Source organism: Neurospora crassa, linkage group V (assembly GCF_000182925.2).
Source record: "Neurospora crassa OR74A linkage group V, whole genome shotgun sequence".
In the NCBI taxonomy this organism is placed as follows: Eukaryota; Fungi; Ascomycota; class Sordariomycetes; order Sordariales; family Sordariaceae; genus Neurospora; species Neurospora crassa.
In genome coordinates, this window is record NC_026505.1 from 4745826 (window position 1) to 4761855 (window position 16030).

Below are 16030 nucleotides of genomic sequence, written 5' to 3' on the forward strand. Positions count from 1 at the left end.
CCCGTCTTCTTGCCCGGGCTCCTCTTTTTTTTCCACCTCAGGAGAAGAAGGACTCGCAAGAATCGAGCTGACTGTCCGCACAATGTATAGGAAACTGCCACAGCGACCTGACATGGCTTTGTTGTCCCCTTGACTTTGTCCGAGCCAGTATGTTTTCATGTAGACAGCTTTCACTCGATTCAGCGCAGATGGTCTCTTATTTCTCCTCGTGTCCCGAGCACTGAATAGTGTAACAACTTCCCGGGTTCCATTATTTAGTTTACTTCCAAGTCTCGAGGTACTTACTACCTACCTTCAAACTCGACCGGGAGCCGCCAAGCTTGCGTGTCAGTAGAGACATCGCCAACTAAATTTCCAGAAGCCCAGCTCCCATCCTTCAGGCCTTCCAGGCACGCACTGCCTCAGCTCGGCGACTCTTTCGTCCGTTGAGGTTTACTCTATCTACATCACGCGAGGCTAACAAGGGTCATGACGATTTACATCCATCTGAGAACTCCTTGGAGAAGTCATCCGCCCCTGGTGTCGTGGCCTAATGAACTTGACAGTCAGACAGTCTACATCGAGTCACGCTGTTGGATGACGGTTTGTGATGTAGAAACACCTGCAATGCTGTACTATGAAATCAACACCTAAATCCTCCTAGAATCACTGCTTTTGTCCCGTATAATATCATCCCTTTACGCACAAATCGACCCTTGTTCCGGTTTAGTTCGCATATCTGCTCCCATCCTTGCGCTCTGACGTGCCACTGCTTCAGGGGTCAGGACGAACTATCCTGCTAAGACTTATGAGAGACAACCACAGCGTCAAGGCAGGTGCTGAAGCCAACTCCTCATGTGACCAATTCAAATTCTGTAGAATGGTTATCGATCCACCACAAGCTCCGGCCATCCGCACACTCCTGTTCTTCCTGAGCCCACGGCCACCCCGGTGCGGTCATGCATGACCCTCAATAATTTGGAACTCAGACGCCAAATGTCATTGGGCGTTCTGCCCCTTGCCTGCGTGGTATAGTGGTATCATTTTCGTGTTCATTCAGCGATCAGCGTTTAGCTCTGCTTGCACTCAGCAGCCTCCTGCTTGGGCTTGCTGCCGTCCTCCTGTGAAATTTGTCAGCATACCTGCAGAGCATAGCATGTGTTGGGGAAAATTCAGAAAGTCTTACATCGTCTTCATCGCTCTCATCCTCGTCATCCTGGTCCTCGCTGGCATCTTCATCATCCTCATCATCCTCATCATCGAACTCGGCGTCCTCGAAGTCCTCCTCATCGAGCTCCTCAAAGGCGAGGGCCTCGCCAGTGAACCAGTCGATGGCGCGGGGAATAAGCTTCTCCTTGATATCCTCACCGAGCTGGTAGTCGAGCTCAAGACGCTCCTCAATATCGGAGGTGGTAGACTCGTCGTCATCAGTGGGGGCCTTAGGGGGGGAGAAGAAGTTGAAGAAAGACTCGGTAGGAACGGTCTTCTTGACGATGCGGGTCTGCTTGGTGGCTGTGCAATTTGTTAGTGAGCAAGTTTGAGAAAATTCAAGCTGGAACTGCAACTCACTCTTGTTGCGTTGCTTCTTCTGCTCAACGCGGACAGTAAGATCCTTGTCCTCCTTCCAGTTGATCTTGTCACCCTCGGCGTGATCGTAGATAAAGTCGCCACCATAGCCGCTCTCGTTCTGGTAGTAGTAGGTCTTGGTGATAGTCTTGTTGGTGAAGTACTCGTTCTCAGCGAACTCGAAGATGAGGCGGAATCCGGGCTTGTCAAGGTACTCCATGCGGATGTCGGTAAGGGACTTGAGGGCCTCCTCGTCGCGGTCGGTGATCATCTCGGCGAGGGAGATCTGGTTCTTCATGGCAGAGAGCCAGAACTCGGGGATACCAGAGACCTTCTCGGCAGACTCGGTAGCCTTCTCCTCCTGGGGGGCGGCCTCGGTCTCCTCATCCTCCTCCTCCTCATCCTCCTCACCGGCCTGGACCTGGTCCTCAGTGGGCTCAGTCTGGCCGTTGACAATGGCGGCACGCTGTTGGTAAAGAGGAGTGAACTTGGCAAAGTACTTCTTCTCGAGCTGGAGGACCTCCTCCTGGAACTCGGCCTCGAGCTTGGAGTGCTCCTTCTGAATGCCCTTCAGGCCAGCGACACGACGCTTGACATCGGTAGGGAGAGACTCAATGTAGCCGGACGAACGACCGACAAGAGAGCCGAGACGACCCTGGATAAGGGACACAAGTCTAGGGTCCTTGGCGAAGATGGAAGCGGCGGCGGCACGGTCAAGATCCTCTGCAACGAACAGTAAGTTTAGCGACAAGCCCAGAAAACTACCAAATAGTCTCAGCAGCAGCAAGAATCTTCACTCACCCTCCTTGATGCTGGCAACACCGGGCTGCTGAGCGTGCGACGAGATGGGGGCAGTGTTAAGAGGAGTGTTCTGGGGGGTGCTGAAGCGAAGGCTGGTCAGTAACGGTACGCGATACTCGGGATGGGCATCCCATCAAGTCTGGGGATGAAAACTCACGGAGCGATGGGGGGATCAGCCCGCTTGTTTCTGATGGGCTCGGCCATTGTGTCTGGTTCTGGTCAAGAGAAGGAAATGAGTTGGGATACAGAGAAGGAAGCGGTGGTAGAACCCTGCGACCGACGTACAGTGGATGTCGGAGGGAGAAATGGGAGAAGGAAGGGCAAATTTGGATTGAAGAAGCGGTCGGGTGTAGAGATTGATGAAGGGGCCCCGGTGCTGGTGGGAAAGGCAAAAAGTTCTGTGGTTGCCGGTCGGTCCAGGCAGAGAAGGCTTGTTGTGCAGCAGTGCAAGAAATGTTGAGCGAGGGTCGGGTCTGGAGGGGACCGGGAGGGGAGAAAAGCTATCAATGGGGTTGCTATGAAAATTTGCGGGGCACTGGCCAGTGCGGGCAGGACAGTCGGGTCGAGGGCACTGCAGCGGGAGGCGCCCCGTTGGACCACTCCATGATGCCTGCACTGCGCCGGCGACCACCCAGCCCCAGTCCGCTACTTCCATTTGCTGCCCATGAGTCTTGTCGCTTGCCCTACACCACCACCTAGAGGTATTTGACCTTCAATTCTATTCCAGCATAGGCAAGGTGCCCATTGTCATGGGTCACGTCTTTTTAGGGTCAAGCTCCTCCTGTCACTTGTTTGACTCTACACTCGGCCATTGCATGCCCGGTCTGCTCGTCTGAACTGAAAATCCCCTCAGGTACCTACGCCTAGCCAGATGAACCTAAACATGCCATTGTTGTTCTTATCGTACAAAGCCCGTTCATGTACATCGCATTCAGGTAGTGTATTTCCAGGTTGCCCGTCGCGCGTCGCTTCCTGGCACCACATGCTTCAGCATTTGGCTGGCGTGTCTTGCGTGCTAGCGTTCTCTCCAGGGATCCCGGCCAGAGACATGATGTAGGGTAAATGATATTGGTGACATGCCGGCTTCATATACACAAGTTACAAGGTACCTCATAGGTGCAAGATAGTTTAGAAGTTGCTTTTCGTCTGAACTGCGAGCTGCTAATATTGGACGGGTGTTTACATCTCGCCTTCTCACCGGCGTCGGGCTGCGGTGATTTGCTTCTAACGTTTAGGGTCTCTCAACTCAATTAGGCCTCCAGAGCCGGGCAGGTTTTGGAAGGCAAACTTGAAAATTCTGCTGATTCACTCTGTCCTCAGCAAGTCAAAACCTCATCAGCAGAGGCAACTTGACGCACACTTTTCTGCTTATGACTTCGATTATGAGTCGACGCTGGGTTCAGCGACCATCATCGGACCGATCTGAACCATCATGGCCGTAGACCGTCGTGGGCGTCCAACCTAAGTCCAGGTGAGATGCTGCAGTGACCCCAGTACACGACGTACGGGCACGTATGGAGCACGTTCTCTCACGTTGTGGTGTAGTGAGACCGCTCGCGGCATCTGCCAAGTGATCATCGCGATGCCCACGAATCTCCATCGCCAACTGAAGCCGACAAGGTTTGGGCCAGAATGACCCTTGTTGCACTGTGCTTATCGTAAAAATCGTGGATAGCGACCCCCATCTCCGCCATCGACCTTTCTGGCTAGAGGTATGTAAGTAGGCAAGCGTTAGCGGACATGCTTGGCATTCGATTGGCGGGCAGTGTTGAAAGAAAAATCCCATGCCTGTGACTGCCCCACTTGCTGACTGCCCGTTGGGACGGTCTGGCCCCGATCCTTCTCCGTGACTCCGGCGTCCAGGTCAACAAATGTGAAGAAGTCAGACAAGAGGATTCTAGCTGGAGTCCATCATTCCCATCTCCAGTCATCGTGCGGAAAGCCTGATCCACTCACTTGAATGTACAAGATGGTAAGGGAAGTATCGTGGAAGTTATCCATGCGATCGCAAGAAGCCCTACTGCATACAGTTGTCCTTCGCTTCCATATTTAGTATGAACCTTGATGTCTTGTTTTGTGTAACCATGTAGTCAAGCAAAGGATACCTATATGGGAAACTGTCCCTTAGGATTTCACATGTTATTGGTATTTGGTTGTTTCTTTCCTCGATGATCCATGGAAAGGGTTTGTCTTCGGCAAGCCAACATTGTTGGTTGATCGTGAGGGAGGTGTAAAGAGTGCCGGTTTGGCGTAAAAATGTCTGAAAGTCTGAAACGGCTCGATCAAGTCCGTTCCAGCGACCTTGTGTATCAATCGATACGTATGGTACTATGCAATTTGCGAGGCTTCGTATCAAGCGAAACAAAGCGACGTCATGTTCTTATCGGTATCACCTTCCCAAACAGATCTGCGCTTACAAGTTCGGACGACTGACTGGGTCGCGGCAAGAATCTCAAATTCTTACTTGGACATTCCCCAATTGCATATCCATATCGATGCGTACAAGTTACTTATTAAAAATCGTTTGAGCTCATACATAGGGTTAACTTCGGAACAACACCGACGGACAGCGCCAACATGAACGGCGGCAATGATGCCCACCACGCTAGCTGGCGGTCATCGCAGTCTTTTGACCGCCGGCGCGCCAGTCACGATCACCGTCCAGGCCTCTACACCTTGGGCTCGAACCAGAGCAATGCGAGCATCTTTGAGGATGTCGAGATGGCACACGACGAGGTACGCATTCTTCTCCCGTGTTCGTGGATCAGTGTGTGTTGTATCTGACATTTGCGGCAACAGCTCTACTCTGGTCCCATGGCAGAGTCGCTCCCAACCAGCGTGTCCGCATTCAACCACCGCCGAGCTCGCGCCGATTCCACCACTAGCTTCTCCTTCTACCAAGAAGACATCGACGAACATTTCGAGACAGGCGAGGTCGCATCGGTCGAAGACCTTGACGAACTACCGTTTGAAGATGACTATGAAGGCGACGTTGGCGCATCAGAGATGGGTTCATCAGACTTGGAGCGCCAAGCTGCAGACGACGATTACATGCTCAACAGACGGTCCTCAACTCAGTCAAGGAGATCTGGACATAGCAGGATTCTGCGCAGGGACAGCGGTTTATCAGCAAGCAGCGGGCATGGAGGAAACCGTACCAGCCAAAAAGTATACATGGTAAACGAAGATCTCTATATCGCCATCGCTGGATTCCGCACAAGCACTCTCGGCCTGGCTGTATACATCCTCATATGTTTATCAACCTTTGGATTGGGCTGGCTCTTGTTTCGATGGGTACCCAGATGGCACGTCAAGCTGGTCGGACGACCATCTCCATTACGGGACTGTCAGTGGGTGGTTATTGAAAACTCATGGAACGAGATGGCCATCCTTAACGTTGACTCAAAGCCCTATGGACGTGTCCTCTCGACTGTCTTCGGAACCCCGGGTAAACTGGCCAGCTATTCGTTGGATGAAGACTATGACCCAATCCTTCAGGACCTTCGCATGCTCAACTACCGCTATGTGCGCTTTTTCTACCACCCGCTTAAGGATAAGTTCATTCTTTGCAATGGCTGGAAGGATCCGCTCTGGACAGACGTCCAAACAATCCGCTCGGGTATCGACAGCGACGAGAAGAGCCATCGAGATGCCGTCTTTGGGGGAAATCTAATTGACATCGAAGAAAAGTCTACTTTCCGCCTCTTGGCCGACGAGGTAAGGTGTTCCTCTCCATGGCGTTGCGGCGCATACGAGCTGACATTATGACTCCAAGGTCTTTCACCCCTTCTATGTGTTCCAGATTGCCAGTTTGATATTATGGTCAGTTGACGAGTACTACTATTACGCCATCGCTATTTTCGTCATGTCAGTTGGCAGCATTGTAGCTACGCTTATTGAAACCAAATCGACAATGAAGAGGCTACGGGAAATTTCCCGGTTCGTATGCGACGTCAGGGTGCTCAGGAATGGCTTTTGTAAGTTCGAGACTTCACCCTCTCCGAGTGGTTTTGCAAGCTGCTAACACGTATAGGGCGCCACGTCTCTTCCAGTGACCTTGTACCTGGTGACATTTACGAGGTCAGCGATCCGAGTCTCAGCCAGTTTCCTGCGGACAGTCTTCTACTTGGCGGCGACTGCATCGTTAACGAGAGCATGCTCACCGGTGAATCTGTGCCAGTCTCCAAGACCCCGGCAACCGATCAGTCGCTCCGGAATTTGGACCTTGGTGCCTCTACCGTGCTTCCCGAAGTGGCGAAACACTTTTTGTTTTGCGGGACAAAGATCATCCGTGCTCGCAGGCCTCAAGATGACCACAATGAGGAGGCTGTTGCCCTCGCTCTTGTTGTCAGAACGGGATTCAACACCACCAAAGGAGCGTTGGTTCGGTCCATGCTTTTCCCTAAGCCGTCGGGCTTCAAGTTTTACCGTGATTCGTTCCGGTATATCTCCGTCATGGCATGCGTTGCAATGGTTGGGTTTGCAGCCTCGTTCGTCAACTTCATACGGCTCAACCTGTCATGGCATCTCATCATTGTTCGGGCCTTGGATCTGATCACCATCGTGGTCCCTCCTGCGTTGCCTGCAACTCTCACCATTGGTACAAACTTCGCACTCGGCCGTCTTAAGTCAAAGAAGATCTTCTGTATCAGCCCACAACGAGTCAATGTCGGTGGAAAACTAGACATTATGTGTTTTGACAAGACAGGAACTCTGACTGAGGAAGGCCTTGATGTTCTCGGAGTTCGGGTGGTTGATCGAACCAACAATCGGTTTAGCGACATCCTTGACAACCCAGACGATCTTGTGCCTCGTCAAGATCACGGCACCGGAATCAGAGATTCGAGCGATACGCTCAAGGCGGCACTGTACACGATGGCAACGTGCCACTCTCTCCGGTCAATAGATGATGAGCTTGTTGGTGATCCCCTGGATCTGAAGATGTTCGAGTTCACGAGATGGTCGTTCGAAGAAGGACACGAGGGAGGAGGCGCGACGGATGGGGAAGAGCAAGGAACGTTGCAGCCATCCATCGCCAGGCCCCCAACCGTAGACAAGGGCTACACTGATGCCGACCGGCAAGATGCTACGCAAAACGGGCGTGCACCATTCGAGCTGGGTGTTCTTAAGTCTTTCGAGTTTGTGTCTCAGCTCCGAAGAGCAAGTGTTATAGTTAAGACGTTTGGCCAGAAGAGCGGAGACATCTTCGTGAAAGGCGCGCCAGAGTGCATGCGAGACATTTGCAAGCCGGAATCATGTAGGTTGAGTCTTGAATGATCGGCCCTGAAAGTTACTGACGCGTGTTAAATCTTTAGTTCCCGCGGACTACGATGATCAACTAAACTATTATACGCACAAGGGATACAGAGTCATCGGCTGCGCTACCAAGCACATTCCCAAACTCAGCTGGGTAAAAGCTCAGAAAATGACGCGGCATAACGTCGAATCAGATCTGGATTTCGTCGGATTTATCATCTTCGAGAACAAGTTGAAGCCTGCAACGGCCCCGGTTTTGAAAGAGCTCGCCGAGTCGAATATCGGATCGGTCATGGTGACTGGAGATAACATTCTTACTGCGATCAGCGTTGCGCGGGAGTGCAGCCTGATTAACAAAACAGCTCACTGCTTCGTTGGTCGCTTTGTCGCTGGTCATTCAAGAGACCCTAACGCTAAGTTACAATGGGAGAGCATTGACAATCCGATTTACCAGCTGGACGACCGCACCTTGCTCCCCTTACCACCACCGCCAGAGGGAGACGTCTCTCTTCCATACGACATTTCTAACCTACGGAACTATTCTTTGGCTGTCAGCGGCGATGTATTCCGATGGGTGATTGACTATGCGCCTCCAGAAGTTATGCGGAGAATGCTCGTCACTGGCAAGGTATTTGCCCGCATGTCTCCTGACGAGAAGCATGAGCTTGTCGAAAAATTGCAGAGCATAGATTACTGCTGTGGCTTCTGTGGCGACGGCGCCAACGACTGCGGCGCTTTGAAGGCTGCCGATGTCGGTATCTCACTTTCCGAGGCTGAAGCATCCGTGGCCGCTCCTTTTACATCCAGAGTGTTCGACATTCGCTGCGTCCCAGAGGTGATTCGCGAAGGCCGAGCCGCGCTTGTCACCAGCTTTAGTTGCTTCAAGTACATGAGCTTGTACTCAGCCATCCAGTTCACGTCAGTCAGCTTCCTGTACGCGTCAGCATCGAATCTGGGCGACTTTCAATTCTTGTTCATTGACTTGGCCCTCATTCTACCGATTGCCGTCTTTATGAGCTGGGCTGGCCCATTCCCAGAGCTCTGTCGTAAGAGACCGACGGCCGACCTGGTCTCTCGCAAGGTGTTGGTGCCACTTCTTGGACAAATGTTTATCTGCATCTTCATCCAAACCATGGCGTTCATCGCTGTACGCGAGCAACCCTGGTTCATCCCGCCCAAGGTAGAACATGAGAAGGTCAACATTCGGAATTCTGAAAATACCGCTCTCTTTTTGACGTCCTGCTTTGAGTATATACTCGCAGGTGTGGTTCTCAATGCGGGCAGGCCCTTCAGGCAACCTCCCTGGAACAACTGTACGTTTCCCCCATTCAAGTTTTGACTGTCACTTACCTAATCACATACTCTGACTTTTGTTCATAGGGCCCTTTGTTGCTGCGATTGCTGCCACTCTTGCGTTCACGGGATACATGATACTCGGTCCGGCGGCCGGGCTGGTAAGTCTGATGGACCTTACTCCCATCAGCTGGGACTTCAAGATGTTCATCTTTACCCTGGGCATCATGTATTTCGTTCTGGCTTGGGTTGGCGAGCACGTCATGTTCCAACGGCTTGCGCGCTTGATTGGAAAGGTCAGCCAGTCGTTGACCAGGGAGCCCAAGAAGAGGAAGGAGTATAAGGTCATTTTGGAGAGGATGATCTGCTAATTGAGGGATGTCGTCTCTTTCCCACTTTGACACCTTGTATATACGAACGTAGGCCTGGATGGCGCCGAGGCGTTTCAGGCATGGATGGAGAGTGTCTTCGCCTCCCCCCCTCCCCAGTGAGTTTTCAGGCTACAAGCAAGCGTATTTAGCAAAGATTCGACTATATCCGCGTTCACCTTGTAATCACGGCCCTGATCATACCCTATCCGAAGCGTTCCTGTTTTTGGAGGATCTCCTACCCAATACCGTCTGCTCATCTTTGTTTTATCTCAGCTTTTTGTGACCTCGAGTCTAGACCCATCCCAAGCCATCCCATCTCAACTCTTCATAATCATGTGTTGAGTGCTTGCCTCTAATGTAAAGCCGACGCATTCCCCGCCCCGGGAAAGAACATGATGAGACACGTTAACACCCTCAACTCTTACTATTCCCGTTCCAAACGACGCGTTTTGCGGCCGCGATTGCTGGGCGGTAGTACCTCGTGCTTTCATCGCACCTTCCGTTGAAAGGAAGCCACAAGCGGTCAACTCAGAAGACTGGAAGGCGTTACTCACCGCACTTGTCCATCGAGTCTATCAAGAACTCAGTCCTTGAGCAGTTCTGCCTCGTTCTTTCTGATTTTCTCCAGCAACACACTCGAGCACCCACAACAAGATCCTATAGAAACCTCGTTGCCCCCAAAAGAAAAAAAAGGAAGGAAAAAATACTCGCGGTTATGTCTTTGCCATAGCAGCAACTACCACCCACTCGTTCTTTTAGCTCGTCGCACACACACCTAGAGGATATCTCCCACTCACGCTTCACTCTCCTTCTGGGACACGTCCACCGTCAAGCGTTCACACGGACTGTAGCATCCTGTTCAACACCAACGTTCAAATAAGCATCAGACGAGATGTTCCCCTTTATCAGTGAGTACATGTTGACAATCTGCTCACCACACATATGTGAACTTGGGAGATCCGGTCTGACATGAGGTCCTGTAGGCAAGCTTCTCGACAACCTCAATGACACTTGGTGCGACAGTATCCTGGACAGCGGTGTCCTCCCGCATGCTGTCCTTCGCGTGCTCATCCGCAGGGAGCTGCGCCGTCGCCTCGATGAGATCACTCCTCCCTTTCCGGACAAGGTCATCGCCACAGTGTCTGCCAAGGGCAATCCCAGCCTGAAAGCCAAACTCGAAGAAATGGCTTCGCCCAAGATTGCTCTTCTCCCGGGCGTCCTTGCTCCCATCTCGCGCTGGTCCGAGACTCTGGCGTACAAGATGAACTTCTTCGAGACTGTTCGCCATCAGCCCATCGCTATCGAGACGGACGCCGCAAACAGACAAAACTACGAGATCGCCACAGGAATCATGGCGAACATGCTTGGTCCCAGGATCAAGTATAGCTGCTCATATTACCCCACCGGCAATGAGTCATTGGGAGAGGCCGAGGAGAAGATGCTTGATCTCTACATCGAGAGGCTGGGTTTGGAGGCTGGCATGAGGTTCCTGGATCTTGGGTCAGTTCACTATCACTCATGAGAATCGGACTAAACATTGCACGCATGAGTTGCAAACACATAGAAGAAAGAGCCTAACCCAGTCATAGATGCGGTTGGGGAGCTGCCGTCTTGTACTTCGCCGAGAAGATCCCAGGCATGGAGGTCGTCGGCTTCTCCAATTCGCGCACTCAGAAGGAGTACATCGACGCTAGGGCATACGAGTTGGGCCTGATGAACCTTCGGATCATCACTGGAAATTGTACCGACTATGAATTTGAACGCGACTATTTCGACCGGGCGTTGTCCGTCGAGGTGAGCAATTACTTGGGGTTTTCTCCGAGACACTTTTAAGAAGTAGTCATTGACATGAGAGCCCTAAAGCTGTTCGAGCACATGAAGAATTACGAAGGTCTGATGGCCAAGATGTCGAGAGCCCTTCGTCCCGGTGGCCAGCTTCTCGTCCACCACTTCTGCCACCGTACGACGCCGTACCATTACGAGGATGGATGGATGGCACGCACCTTCTTCACTGGAGGAACCATGCCCTCATCAGATCTCCTTCTGTACTTCCAGAAGGACCTGGTCATCAAGAAGCACTGGTGGATCAATGGATACCACTACTCGAAGTCTCTCGAGGTAAGAATACCGACTCGAACCCCTCGATGCTTTGAAAGAGCGTAACATGTACATTTGGATCCGAGACAGGGGCTAACACATAAAACTCCCACACAGCATTGGCTCGAGAACACCATGGCCAGAAGGGAGAGGATGATGCCGCACCTGGTAAAGACATACGGCGAGGAAAAGGCCGTCGTTTGGCATAACCGTTGGCAGATCTTCCACCTGGCCAGCTCGGAAATGTTCAAGACGGACGGAGGCGACACGTGGGGGGTCACCCATGCTTTGTTCGAAAAGCCAGATATGGAAATGCAGGTGTTCGGCTTGCAAGCCGTTTGAAGCCAGAACTTGAGAGTGTGTAAAGGTCAACATGGTCAGAAGTTCCCATGAATGATTGGCGAAGGTTAGTTAGCATGGCGTACATAGAGATCACACTTCATATCTTTCCCCTTTATATAGTTATTTCATTCAAGATGCGCCTGACTGTTGTTCTGACGCGATTTGCGGCCTGTCTTCAGACCTGATGAATGATGACTGATGATGACGCCCTTCTGTTATACGGGCCGATACCTGTTCTGTTGGTCCAGTTCCCATGCCAGTCAATGATGTTCTGTTCCAGCCACCATGTCGCTTCGTAGAAGTCTTAACGCAGTCCTTATGGCCACTTCCACGTCGTTGAAGATTCGCGTCGATACCATTCCTTCAGTGATCCCAAGGGTGCTTCAAGCCGAGGAGAACGGCCCCGTCCTTCTTTGCCCGGTACATGATCTGGTAAACGCATAGGGCGAGCACGAGTCAGTTACTTGTCCGGGATACGCAGGATTCGTGATGACAAGGAAGTTTACCCAGAACCACATCGATGCACCAAGGCCAATGCTCAGGAACTGGTAGATGGGTTTGCTGTGGTTGGGAGGCACGCGGTACCACCATTTCCCTTGCAACCTCTGGTGCAGCGTGCGCGGCTGGAACTCGGGCCCGTGAGGGTAGTTATCGGGGCGAGGGACTCGCTCGAATTCTCCATCGCCTGCCATTGTGTGGAATATGCAGTAGCCCTTTTTTTCCCGAGGACAATTTGGTGTTTGTTAGTTATTCAATTGCGCATTCACACAGACATGATCCAGGTGGGTTGGTGGTGGTGGTGGAGCTCTCACCTTGTGGTTCTGACCGGAGGGCGTGGGTTTTGCGACGATGGGGGGAGACCGGAGATGGAGTCGTCCGTCCTTTGGGATCCTGACCACCTCGGGCTACCACTGGAGGATGCGTGGTTGTTAGTAGTAGCGAGGTACCTTTTTGAGGATCTCAATCATTGGTTGCCTGAATTCTGAGGCTACAGATTTTGCTGTCACTTGTGGAAGGGATAAAGGGTACGAAGGTACAAGCGATGAGTTGGAGACGTCATGGTCTGCATAGACGTACCTACCGGTAGGTTGCCTGCCCATCGGCTTTTTATCGATGAAGTGACGGGAGGTTCCCGTCGCTTGGAAGGCGCGCTAGGTACGGGCGGGTAGAACTTGCCCTGTGGAAGCTTCGTTGGGAGGTACCTCTACCGCTACGGTTACGGCCTGGGTTTGGGGTAAGGTACTTTCCGCTGTGGGCTCGTGCATTGTACACCCCGACACGCTAAACATGGACCCGATACGGGGGCCGGCCTGCCACTTCTAGGGTAGATGTAGAGCGCGCCTCCAGTCTTGTGAAGGCGACGGGGCATTTTGTTCCCTTCCAGCCGAATATCCATTATCACAAAGTCCAAGAATGAAAACCAGAGGTGAACCCCCAAACACCAACCGGCAAATTCGCATGTCGCTTCATGTCTTTGCTTTACACCTGACAGCACAAACTGCCAGGTAACTCACCAACAGCCGGCAGATACAGGGCAACCGACGCCTGCGCAAAGCGACAGAGGATTCCTTCCATCCTCCTGTTTCCCTTCTGCTTTCGCAACTGGAAAATCAAACGCCGACGATATCCATAACCAAAGCCAAACAACGTCCCGCAGCTTCCAACACAACACTGGCCTCTGGCCCCTCGGTTTTAAGCAAGTGTCGCCAAAAAGATTTTATACAAATAAGAGGAGGAGTGCTACACGATGAGCATCGACGAGGCAAAGGAGGGCGGCGGAGGCCCTGCCATGTCTCCTCGCGCTTTTGCGCTTGCGCACCAGAGGGACAGGGGCAGCTTCGTGGGCTGCTCTAGGATTGCCGACTATGAAGTCCTGGGTAAACTGGGCGAGGGTACCTTTGGGTATGTGTTCATCGTGTGTTTCCCCAGAGCAATCGTTGCGATTATTGACACTATCCTGCTCAGCGAGGTTCACCGCGCGAGGTCGAGGAAAACGGGCGCCTTGGTCGCACTCAAGAAGATCATCATGCACAACGAGAGAGATGGGGTTCGTCACCGTGCTTGCCCTTCGATTCGGTCTTGGTTTCGACGGTCCCTAACGTTGACTTGCCCATCAGTTCCCCATCACCGCTCTTCGAGAAATCAAGTTGCTCAAGCTTCTCTCGCACAAAAACGTCTTGCGCCTAGAGGAGATGGCGATTGAGCATCCACCCAGAAGTAGGTCAACCTGCCATGAGCTACAATGACGATGGCCCTTACTAAAGTAAACACCGTCATCAGCCGACAAGCGAACAAGACCTATCGTATACATGGTCACACCCTACATGGACCACGATTTATCCGGCTTGCTCGATAACCCGTCAGTTCGCTTCACTGAACCACAAGTTAAATGTTACTTGCTGCAGTTGCTAGAAGGTCTCAAGTATCTGCACGCGAACCACATTCTGCACAGAGATATGAAGGCGGCCAATCTTCTCATCAACAACAAGGGTGTACTACAGATTGCCGACTTTGGTCTAGCGAGGCATTACGAGGGCGACATTCCCCAACCCGGGAAGGGAAGCGGCGAGGGGAAGCGTGACTACACTAGCTTGGTGGTGACCAGATGGTACCGCCCTCCCGAGCTTCTGATGCATCTCAAAAGGTACACCACAGCAATAGATATGTGGGGTGTTGGGTAAGACTAGACATGTTCCCTAGATGCGCTCTCTTTCATGCTAACAACCATTACAGATGCGTATTCGCAGAGATGCTGGAAGGAAAGCCAGTCCTACAGGGCGAGAGCGATCTTCACCAGTTAGAGCTTGTTTGGGACCTCTGCGGAACACCATCTGAGGAGACGATGCCGGGATGGAGGACGTTACCCGGTGGCCAGGCATTCTCGTCAAAGCCTAGGCCAGGAAATCTGGCACGCAGATTTGAGAAGCACGGACCCGTGGTTATTTCGCTGCTTAAGGAGCTGTTCAAGCTTGACTGGAGGTCACGCATCAACGCGATTGATGCTCTCAACCACCCATATTTCCGGACTGCGCCACTACCAGCTCTACCTGGCGATTTACCAACGTTCGAGGAGAGTCACGAATTCGACAGGCGCAAGTTTCAAGACAGGAAAGCGGCATTGCCGCCTGCGCCTAAGGGAGGCACGGTGGGCCGCGGGGCTGTTGTTAACAGCCAAGGCCCAGATACCGGATTTAGCGGTAGGGATGGTTACGGCGGTGGTGGTCGTAATGGGGCAAACGGCGGCAGATACCCGCCATACCACCGTGGTCCCCCACCAGGCGACGAGCGAGTTCCCTCGTGGCATAGTGCACGGGGATTGCCTCCACGACCTCCGATGCCCGCAGACTACCATGGCAGCGGGCCGATGGACCACACCGATGGGTACCGTGACCGTCCACCACGTAGAGGTCCCGGCGGACCGCCCGGAGGGGGAGGTGGTCCGAGCAACGTAGACACTTACATCCCCAGCTACGACCGCGACGGACCCGCGCCGCGCCGAGAGGACTGGCGCCGCCGTGATGACTGGGATGACAGGCGAGGTGGAGTGGACCGGGATAGAAGACGGCCAGAATATGACGTTAGGAGCCGGGACAGCAGGACGAGGAGCCGAACACGCAGCAGATCCCCGGTCCGTGACCGCGATCGAGGTCGGGACCGCGATGCATATGCGCGAAGATAGAGTTCTTCGCCTGGTGTAGAAAGCTCTGATAGTTGCCATGCCGAGAACCATAGGAGTAACTCGGAGGAAGAAGAGTGCAGTACATCTGATGGGTATGATGGTGATAGGCCCAACGGGGATGAGGGGGACAATAGTAATAAGCCTGATAGGGGTGAGCGGGACAATACCTCTCAATCTGAAGAAGGGTATTCCGAATCACCTCTATGGGTGTGACAGCGATATGCCGACTTGGGTTTTTAGTAAGAGTTGTGGACCTAGCGGAGATGATGGAACGACACCGAGACGACCAGAATAGGTCCTAGAGGACATGTGATAAATAGCGCTCGTGCTGCTAGAAGCGGAACTGCAAAAAGCGTTACAATCAAGGAGGGAGAATGCAGGCTGTCCTCGAGGCCACGAGAGTTGGGGTGCAAAGTAGGCCGTTCGAGAAGCCGTAGTGGGGATTAGGATCGCCAAAAAGCAATAGCAATGCGTGCATGCCTTGAATAAAGATGGTGTTAGCCTGGTGGGAGTTTGAGGCGATTCACTGTGATGGCGATCACGATGAACGAGCGTCAGAAGGTCGGGGATAGAAGAGCATGTGGATGATGTTTGGTTGACCTATAACACCCTCTCCCCTATCTCTGTCTAGCTTGTTTATTTGATA

General features: G+C 52.6%; 5 protein-coding genes across 6 annotated transcripts; 3 read left to right on the forward strand and 2 right to left on the reverse strand.

Moving 5' to 3' along the window:
• Positions 1-345: 345 nt before the first annotated feature.
• On the reverse strand, positions 346-2824 carry naf-1 (nucleosome assembly factor-1). The gene is made up of 5 exons (XM_950905.3): positions 2504-2824; positions 2347-2426; positions 1549-2268; positions 1166-1491; positions 346-1100 (listed from the first exon to the last, which is right to left on the reverse strand). The coding sequence occupies exons 1-5, from the start codon at positions 2548-2550 to the stop codon at positions 1050-1052; spliced, it is 1224 nt and encodes a 407-aa protein (XP_955998.2). The 5' UTR covers positions 2551-2824; the 3' UTR covers positions 346-1049.
• A 1878-nt stretch (positions 2825-4702) lies between these two features.
• NCU10143 (ATPase type 13A2) lies at positions 4703-9429 on the forward strand. The gene is made up of 6 exons (XM_001728475.2): positions 4703-5082; positions 5146-6063; positions 6122-6323; positions 6380-7603; positions 7662-8915; positions 8983-9429. Exons 1-6 carry the CDS (start codon positions 4924-4926, stop codon positions 9264-9266), a joined length of 4041 nt encoding a protein of 1346 aa, XP_001728527.2. The 5' UTR covers positions 4703-4923; the 3' UTR covers positions 9267-9429.
• A 568-nt stretch (positions 9430-9997) lies between these two features.
• On the forward strand, positions 9998-11888 carry NCU10144 (SAM-dependent methyltransferase). Its single transcript, XM_001728474.2, has 5 exons — positions 9998-10174; positions 10250-10766; positions 10856-11060; positions 11130-11384; positions 11481-11888. Exons 1-5 carry the CDS (start codon positions 10159-10161, stop codon positions 11703-11705), a joined length of 1218 nt encoding a protein of 405 aa, XP_001728526.1. The 5' UTR covers positions 9998-10158; the 3' UTR covers positions 11706-11888.
• On the reverse strand, positions 11725-12804 carry NCU01436. Of its 2 annotated transcripts, XM_011396228.1 has the most exons (3): positions 12518-12804; positions 12212-12418; positions 11725-12134 (listed from the first exon to the last, which is right to left on the reverse strand). In XM_011396228.1, the coding sequence occupies exons 2-3, from the start codon at positions 12395-12397 to the stop codon at positions 12069-12071; spliced, it is 252 nt and encodes an 83-aa protein (XP_011394530.1). In that variant the 5' UTR covers positions 12398-12418; positions 12518-12804; the 3' UTR covers positions 11725-12068. The 2 variants fall into 2 exon arrangements, with proteins under 2 accessions (XP_011394530.1, XP_011394529.1); XM_011396227.1 differs by having other exon boundaries at positions 11791-12134; positions 12212-12531.
• A 269-nt stretch (positions 12805-13073) lies between these two features.
• On the forward strand, positions 13074-15949 carry stk-1 (serine/threonine protein kinase-1). Its single transcript, XM_950902.3, has 5 exons — positions 13074-13607; positions 13671-13752; positions 13823-13922; positions 13986-14382; positions 14439-15949. The coding sequence occupies exons 1-5, from the start codon at positions 13453-13455 to the stop codon at positions 15382-15384; spliced, it is 1680 nt and encodes a 559-aa protein (XP_955995.3). The 5' UTR covers positions 13074-13452; the 3' UTR covers positions 15385-15949.
• Positions 15950-16030: the final 81 nt, after the last annotated feature.

Coding starts and splice junctions, on each gene's coding strand:
- NCU10144 (XM_001728474.2), top strand. Junction 11,061..11,129: donor ACCGGGCGTTGTCCGTCGAG/GTGAGCAATTAC, acceptor AGAGCCCTAAAG/CTGTTCGAGCACATGAAGAA. Junction 11,385..11,480: donor ACTACTCGAAGTCTCTCGAG/GTAAGAATACCG, acceptor ACTCCCACACAG/CATTGGCTCGAGAACACCAT.
- stk-1 (XM_950902.3), top strand. CDS start 13,453: ATGAGCATCGACGAGGCAAAGGAGGGCGGCGGAGGCCCTGCCATGTCT. Junction 13,608..13,670: donor CTGGGCGAGGGTACCTTTGG/GTATGTGTTCAT, acceptor TATCCTGCTCAG/CGAGGTTCACCGCGCGAGGT. Junction 13,753..13,822: donor TGCACAACGAGAGAGATGGG/GTTCGTCACCGT, acceptor CTTGCCCATCAG/TTCCCCATCACCGCTCTTCG.
- NCU10143 (XM_001728475.2), top strand. CDS start 4,924: ATGAACGGCGGCAATGATGCCCACCACGCTAGCTGGCGGTCATCGCAG. Junction 5,083..5,145: donor TCGAGATGGCACACGACGAG/GTACGCATTCTT, acceptor TTGCGGCAACAG/CTCTACTCTGGTCCCATGGC. Junction 7,604..7,661: donor CATTTGCAAGCCGGAATCAT/GTAGGTTGAGTC, acceptor TTAAATCTTTAG/TTCCCGCGGACTACGATGAT.
- naf-1 (XM_950905.3), bottom strand. CDS start 2,550: ATGGCCGAGCCCATCAGAAACAAGCGGGCTGATCCCCCCATCGCTCC. Junction 1,492..1,548: donor GAAGAAGCAACGCAACAAGA/GTGAGTTGCAGT, acceptor CAAATTGCACAG/CCACCAAGCAGACCCGCATC. Junction 1,101..1,165: donor ATGAGAGCGATGAAGACGAT/GTAAGACTTTCT, acceptor CAAATTTCACAG/GAGGACGGCAGCAAGCCCAA.
- NCU01436 (XM_011396228.1), bottom strand. CDS start 12,397: ATGGCAGGCGATGGAGAATTCGAGCGAGTCCCTCGCCCCGATAACTAC. Junction 12,135..12,211: donor GTGCATCGATGTGGTTCTGG/GTAAACTTCCTT, acceptor TGCGTTTACCAG/ATCATGTACCGGGCAAAGAA.